General features: G+C 34.1%; 1 protein-coding gene across 1 annotated transcript in view; it reads right to left on the bottom strand.

Moving 5' to 3' along the window:
• Window positions 1-1,204: 1,204 nt before the first annotated feature.
• The window catches only part of NUP35 (nucleoporin 35), a 33,651-nt gene continuing 26,567 nt past the window's right edge, over window positions 1,205-8,288 (bottom strand). Inside the window, exons 6-9 of the mRNA XM_040227762.1 lie at window positions 5,918-5,987; window positions 5,038-5,166; window positions 2,862-3,026; window positions 1,205-1,850 (exon numbers count right to left, since the gene is read on the bottom strand). Of these exons, the coding sequence (XP_040083696.1) occupies window positions 1,773-1,850; window positions 2,862-3,026; window positions 5,038-5,166; window positions 5,918-5,987 (442 nt within the window). The 3' untranslated portion in view covers window positions 1,205-1,772. The remainder of the gene's footprint in view (window positions 1,851-2,861; window positions 3,027-5,037; window positions 5,167-5,917; window positions 5,988-8,288) is intronic.

Below are 8,288 nucleotides of genomic sequence, written 5' to 3'. Positions count from 1 at the left end.
TATGTCGATTACAACCTCCTTTTCACACAAGTGCCAGCTTGAGGAGGTTTTCACTGGCCAAGGATAATTTGAGTAAGACAACATCTGCAAGCAATTGAAACAGTGAATTAAAAAAAAAAAAAAACCTTAAAGCCATAAGTACAGAGTGATACAAAAGGACACAAAAACTTTGTTTTTTTAACTCAGAACAGCAGTGGAGGTTGCCAGGGCACCAAAAAAAAAAAAAAAACTGATAAAGGAAACAAATTAAATATTTATCCTGGCATCCTGGCATGAATGTATTCCATGATAACGAAACAGCCCTAATGGATGGCCCAAAGTTCTTCCGTATGAAAAGAATCACAGCTAATAAGTGCAATAGGAATGAAAGAAAGCATCATTTGACATACCTTAATAACTGATTCATTCAAGTATCATTAATGCATGCTTTTTAAAATGTTATATAGAAAGTTAATGGGGACCTTTCCAATGATAGTGTCCAGCTTTTGCCCACGTGCCCAGTGACCAACCTCAGGATGATTAAAAGTGGGACCACCAGAACTAAATGTCCCCTGGTATAACATAAAGTATCCCATGCTACCATCGAGTATTCTTGCTCAAAAAAATGATATCAGAATCTAATTAACCTTCTCTAGATATAGCTTCTAGGATACGGGACAAATGACAGAATAAGTAAAACAAAAAAACTACTCATCAAATCCTGTCTGTGGGACACTACAGAGGCAACTCACACAGTACTTCCAACAGATCAAGGTGTGCTGACCAGCGGAGAGGAACAGAGAAACTAATTTAGACTTCAAGACACTCCAGAGACAAAACCAAATACACTGTGTAGACATGGTCTCAACAGTGACTCAAACCAACCAACTATAAACTTCAAACAAATTTTGGAAACAACTGAAAAAGTTTTTTAAAGGACTAGATATCAGAACTTAAGAAATTATTCTTCATTTAGTGAGATACTGACATGGTAATTACATATGGAAATATTCTTTCTTTGATATAACCTCAAGTATTTAAAATCACATCTCTGATATACTTTAAACAAAAGAGAGATTAAACTAGCATGGCAAAGTAGTAGTGGTTACATGGTTATTAAAGCTGGATTATAGGCAGATGAAGGTTCATGACATATTTTCTCTATTTCTGCGAAGACTTCAAACTTTTTGTACTAATTAATAAATCACTCTCAAAAACTGCTCAATACATATAATTGACAAGTTTATTATCAAGAAACTTCAGGTTTTTTAAAAGATTTCATTGGCTTTACAAGGCTGAAAGAGGATCATCCAGGACAGGACAAATATAAACAAGGATAATTAAAATATTAAATACTATCTAAATTAATAAAAGACCCTAATTCAAATTGTTAATTATAATCTTTGTGTCTTGTTAGAAGCAGCTGTACAGTTACCCTTCATGAAATTCACCTCACCAACTTATGAAGACTACAAAGGCTCACTACAAACTCAATTATACAATTTACAATAATCAATGAGTTTTTGCAGTTAATCACACACTATCACAGAAAGCCCAAAATCTTCTATACAGGGATTTGTTTCTTTAAAATGTATCTCAAGCATCTTTTAAAGTGCGAGCTACAAGTATGCTATATTCTTAAAGAAAAAAGCTTCCAAAGGAAGTATGAGACAGCTATCCGACACTGTCAAGAGTGGTTATATAACTAACCGAAGAATCCAGCAGTACCCTGCTAACTCTGTTTTAGTGTGGCAGTCTTCTCCTTTGTAGTTGATGTCTCAGCTCTTCCTACACTACCAGCCGAACATGTATTCCATTGCTTTGGATACAAGACTTTCATCTTTCTTTGGTGTTTGTCTGTCAGAAATCACCTATCAAAAAAACACACATATGTAAAACTATATGGTTATGGTTTTAGTGTCAGAGTTCATTCTAGAGTTAACAGCTAATTTTAAAGTACCAAACACTAAAATGGATTTGTAGCACTAAATTGTTTATTTAAAGATTAAAACACAGGCTTAGTTAGAAGATCCATATGCTTTTAAGAATGGCAAAATTATACTCCTTTGGCAAAGCAAAGTGCATCTGCTGCCCAATTAGTAAAATGAACAAACACTAAAGCTACAGGAGATGAGGACTTTAAAATGATGATTAAAAGAAAAAAAAACAACTAAAAGGAAAAATTAAGCCAGTTCTAGAATGATCCCCAAATTTCAAAGGAAGTCCAACTGCTCTATTAAAGTGTCTTATTTGCTGTCTTAGGACTTGTGTCTGTAGCTGGGCAAGTTTAGAACCCCTGGCTAATTAAGCAGGAGACAATTATATACTGAATGAGAGTCATAATATTTCTAGTTTTCTTCAATAAACATAATGAACTTTTCCTTTAAGCTTTTTTGAAATGGTTAGTTTTGAAATGGGAGCTGGGCAATGTTTTCTTTGATCACCAAAACTACTTCCAATCTAAGGTTCTTCATTTGTGATACCATCAGATTTAGTTCTCAACTAATAGAGTTGTTTTTGTTTTTTTTTTTCAACTAATAGAGTTTTAACATTCTCTCATGCCAGAGATGTCCACAAGAAACTTTTTATATATGCGAACATAACTTAGAAAAAAATAAAATAACAACTCTCAAAATGTTTTTTAAAATGACAAAGATTTTTTTTTGAAAATTCAAGATAAATTTCCACTGGCCAAAACTGTAATTTGTAAAACAGAAAATTTAAAAACACAAAGGTTATTGGTTTCATCAAGGTAATCAACTTCAACAGGAAATATTTAATGGCATTTAATTGCATACAAATCAACCCAATGAAAAAGGTAAACGAACACACTATGCACTACAGCCTTTAAAGTATGTTCTTTTATCCAGGCCTTAAAATACCTGATAGTCACTAGTAGAAGCTTTGTATGCTGTAGCAAGAGGTCTCATGGTGGAAATCCGAGGAGCACTTCCAGGCTGGGTTGGTGTACCTAAGGTTTTGATTGGCGGTGTGAAGGCAAGAGATGGAGACGACAAAGCACGCCTGTCACTGTTTTCCATGACGCTCTGGAGAAAGAAAGAACTTCTGTCGATTAACATAATACACCCTATCCACTATTACGTCCAAACAAAACATCATTAAAAGAAGCACACTTTATTTGATCTAATTCACCTTCCAAATAATTTTAGACTTGATAAAATAATACCTGCTTCTTAGCTAGCATGAGATCTAATGCTCAAACAGAAATCTCACTTGAACAACCTCAAACATCTACTATCAACTCTCAAGAGTAAGACTCTCCTAACAAACACTATGTTAAATCAGTAAGAAAGACAAGAGAATTTGGGGGGAAGTTGAGGTGGGTAGGGGATCAAAGTCCAGTGCTATTTTATACCCAGTAACCCCAAATTTTCCTCTAGCCTCTACAATGATCTGTTACAGCACAATGTAATAATTATACAACTACTCAGCAATCGTAGATTATAATAGCAGGAGCCATGTCTAATTCATGCACTAATGTATATATATATAAGTATCAAGAACAGTGCCTGGTAGGCAGAAGTTCACATATATTAAAGAATGATCATGATTTTACAAGCCACAAAGAAAAGTTTAAAGTGTACTCAGTTTATTTAAAAGTATATAAATATATGTCTCTGTGTATCTATGTGAGAGTCAGTCACGTCCAACTCAGCGCAACTCCATGGACTGTAGCCCACCAAGTTCCTCTGTCCATGGAAGTCTCCAGGCAAGAATACAAGAGTGGGTAGCCTTTCCCTTCTCCAGGGGGATCTTCCTGACCCAGAGATCGAACCTGGATCTCCTGCACTGCAGACAGATTGTTTACTAACTGAGCCACAAGGGAAGCCCAATATAAACATTTAGTATTATTTAAATATTTTAAAACAGAAATGACTAATAAAAGAGCTTCACCTTACAACAGCCAAGACATGGAAGCAAACTAAACATCCACTGACAGAAGAATGGATAGAGATGTGACATATATATACAATGGAGTATTATCAGCCATTAAAAATGATGAAATAATGCCATTTACAGCAACACAGACAGCCCTTGAGATTGTCATACTAAGTAAGTCACATAGAGAAAGATAAATATCATACATATCACCTATAAATGGAATTTTAAAAGATACAAATGAACTTAGAAAGATACTCACAGACTTAGAGAATCAACTTATGGTTGCTGGGATAAGGATGGGCAGAAGGGATCGTTACAGGGACTGACATGAACACACTGATATATTTAAAATGGACAATCAACATGGGCAGACCTACTATATAACATAGGGAACGCTGCTCAATATTATGTAACAATTTAAATGTGGAAAGAATTTTAAAAAGAATACATGTATATGTAAAACTGAATCACTTTGCTGTATACCTGAAACTATCACAATATTGTTAATCAACTATATTTCAATATAAAACAAAAAGTTAGGAACTTCCCTGGTGGTTCAGTGGCTATACGCTGCACTGCCAATGCAGAAGACTCAGGTTCAATCTCTGGTCAGGCAACAAGATCCTACGTGCTGCGACCAAGACTTGGCACAGCCAAATAAATAAATGCATTTTTTAGGAAGTTTTAAAAAATATACACGTAAATAAATCTATTTGATATTACATTTAAAAAAAAAAGCTTCAGTCTTTCAAAAGGTAACCCTCAGTTACCATTCATATGGAATAGTTCATTTTGAAATAGCACCACTCCTTTAAAGTACTTGAATCTGACACTGCTTTGCACAAAAAAGGGAATGGATTAAAAGTTAAAAGACCTAGAATGTAGGCCTCACCTTAACAACCCTGGGTAAGTTACCTAAGACCTCTTGACCTCTGTACCTATAGAGTGAAGGGGTTAGGATACATTATGTCTGGAGTATTGTGACTAAATATCTTTGACTTATCATAAAAGAGTGCTATAACATCATCCATCACATTTTTAAAAAGTAAGCAAAAGCACCACAGTGAAGCAAAGTGACACGCCACCAATGTTAGTACTTAGTTCTGTGTTCTTCATATAAATTAAGCTGTTTTCCTTACATCAGCAATAACTTACTTTATCTATACATGGTTTTACACCAATCATGATAGATTCTCCAAAAATTCTTCCATCTTTGCTTAAGGCTTTCCGGGCCTGCAGTTTAGATTGATAACGAATATGCATCCAATTTCCTGTGTTAGACATCTGCAAAAAATGAAGTTTTCTCTTAAATTAAAATATAAAGTATATAAAATTCAAATTTTCTATTAGAAAACAGAAACATACAAAAATAAATCTGCTTCTACTTTTTATCTGATGCCCTGTAAAAAGCTGTATACTAGAATTCAACAAAAATTCTATTTAAACAATCTCAGTATCTCTAATTCTTAAATCTCTTATATATAGAACATGTGGCAAATATTCTCTACAAGCAAAGTAATTCTCAAAAGATAACTGTTTCTTACACAAAGGTCTTATTTACACTTGCTATGAAATTTTTTTAAAACTGTATACATCGATCTGATTTTTTGTAGGAATTAAACAAGTCAATCTCTAGCAATAGAAAAAAGATTTGTTATTTATAATTTACTGTGCAAGGTAATTAAAAAAAAAAAAAGCTCTCTGTAAAACTAAAGAAACTCTAAGAACTCCAAGTCAGAAATATCCTTTCGTTTGCCCCAATAAAAACAAGCTCAAATTGGAAAATTCGTCATAATCTTTTTCAAGAGACTGTTAACTATTTTTAAAGGGGGGGGGGAAGCCTGAAACTCTCACTTATTTATCTTCTCTATCTCTTTTTATCAAATACCATGCAACTTCCAGCCTGTCAGACTCCAAGAGATACATCCTTTGAAAATTTTAAAAAAGAAAGAAAAACTTTTAAGACATTCAGCAGCAAATTCACAGGTTATCTTTCCTCAGCTTAAATCTTGAATTGAAAAGAATTAAAACTTACCACATGTTTTAAGATATTCCCATATTGTGCAAATTGTAATAGTATATAGGAAGCAGATGCCTGAGGAAACCTGGGGAAAAAAACTTGCCCAATCAACTTCAGTAATGACGAATACAAATTAACTTACAAGCGCTTCAAGATAAACTCCCCCCAGCTGTCTAGTACATTAATAAGAGACCCTTGATCATTCTGCTTTCCTCTATTATTAGTTAAATCTATTTGTTTGCCCATCACCCAAAAGCAAATTATGTTAAAATTAGTTCTGACTCAGCTGCTTCTTTCCATCTCCAAATTCCACCCCTGAAATTTCTAAATTTTAAGTCACAGTTCTGCATATAACTTACTTTATGTGGGTATGTGTATGGGCATATATGCTTGTGTGTTGTGGGGGTGGGGTGGAGATATACTACTATGGTTATTATAGAGCAAAGAACATTACATTACACAGAGTCATATCAATATATATTGAGCACCACCTGAAAATTCAAAAATGTGTTCCTGAAACAAAAACTCAGAACCAGAATCAACGGTAAACAATCAATTAAAAAGATGGCTACCAAAATTTTAAATGGCTGTATCTCTGTATGGAAAATTCTAAGTGATTTTTACTTTCTTCTTCATAAAGTTCTGAAGGCCTTGACTATCACAATGAGATATAACTTTGATAGTTCAAATAATAAAGCTATTTTCAACTTGAAAATCTGGAGTTTCCTTAACCTAACTTCAGTTATCTGGAGCTTGAATTAGAAACTTAAAGGAAAAAAATGTGACTCACAAAAATAAATAAGAAACTTCATATATTAAAATCTATGTGACTAAAATACTGCATTCAAGACTGGAAATTTGTTTTATGTTATGTAAGTTTGGATGTAAGGTTTCTAACTCCAACGAAAACAACAAAAAAGTCGGGGTGACTGCAAAGCAGAACTAAAAAATATCAAAACCAGAGAGAGAAATAATGTCTGCACTTGAGGGAGGCGCTTGAGAAATAAAACATAAATCCAGGAGTCTAGGACGACTCCAAGGAGAAACAGTCCAATATCCTGTCAAAGAATCACCCTACTCAAGAGGGATGGGATATATGTATACTTATGGCTGATTCACCCGTTGTACGGCAGAAACAAACACAACAGTTAAGAAACCGTCCTCCGATTATAAATTTTTAAAAAATCATTACCCTAAAACAATAAATGTCATTTCATGATGACCCTGAGTCAGAAGGAAAAAGTCAAATTATCAAAGGAAGAACATATATAATGCATTTTTGCTGTACTTTTTAGCTGTACTTCCCTATAATCAAAAGATGATATTTTATCCCTTCGAAGAAAATGTTTCCGTTCTTGCAATTAAACTCATAAGCAGGGTTACTAAAATATAAAACCAACAGAAAATACATGGGTGGGAAAGGATAAGTCTTAAAAATGAAGGACTAACAGAAGTATAATACTTCAATTAATTTATCCAACTACTGAGGAAGCTTTAAAGTGACATCATTACTAAACTTGAAAAACACACTTGAGTGGACGGATACATTGAAAAACAGACAGACAAGCACTTCATGAGAGACTACAAAAATTTAAACACAAACACAGAAAAAAAAAGCAGCAGCAGTCACCCAGCGGCTATGGACGTAGGGCTGAGTGTGGGCTTTCTGAAGAACAAGGAAAAGCAATATGACCCCGCTTTTTACCTAAACAGAATCAGCAACAACGACTCTCTCTGGAAGGTGACACAAAAAACAGGTGGCAATAACTACCTTACAAGGAGAAAAATTGTGGCTGTTGGGGAAAAGGTGAGAAGGAAAACTTCACTATAATCTTACACATCCCTCTGAATTTGAATAAATTGAATAAAGTACACTAATACTTACTGTGTGCATTGTTCTTCCTTCAAGCTCTTATGTTTTTGTATTTTTCACCCCAAAACTAAGTAAGGTCCAGCAACAGTATGACATCACACTTTCAGAAACGAACCTTATGTAGTATTGTATAAACAATCATAGCCTGAAAATAAAAAACCTGGGTTTTTGCTGAAGTTTTACTGATAACTAGATATAGGTCTCTGAGTAAACCACTTAATCTGTCTACCCCTTCAGTTTTTCATCTGCGAGTGATGCAGTATGATTTCTAAGATGCCTTAAAGTACTTTTTTTTGGATCTAAAAACCTATTCAAACGCATCTAGGACTGTCATGCACAGTTTCTATTAATGTTCAATATTCTATAGTTAGTAAGTACCAATCCTGTGACACAGTATGCATATATATACAAATACAATTCAACTTGTTAGTTCAAAACTGGTAAAGTCCAATATAAGCATAGACACAGTTCCAACAAAGGAAGGGGCTTCCTAAGTCTAGTGGTTCAACCCTC

This window comes from Oryx dammah, unplaced genomic scaffold, assembly GCF_014754425.2.
Source record: "Oryx dammah isolate SB20612 unplaced genomic scaffold, SCBI_Odam_1.1 HiC_scaffold_27, whole genome shotgun sequence".
In the NCBI taxonomy this organism is placed as follows: Eukaryota; Metazoa; Chordata; class Mammalia; order Artiodactyla; family Bovidae; genus Oryx; species Oryx dammah.
The sequence above is the reverse complement of the archived record's forward strand: the minus strand, read 5'-3'. Positions and strand labels throughout refer to the sequence as shown.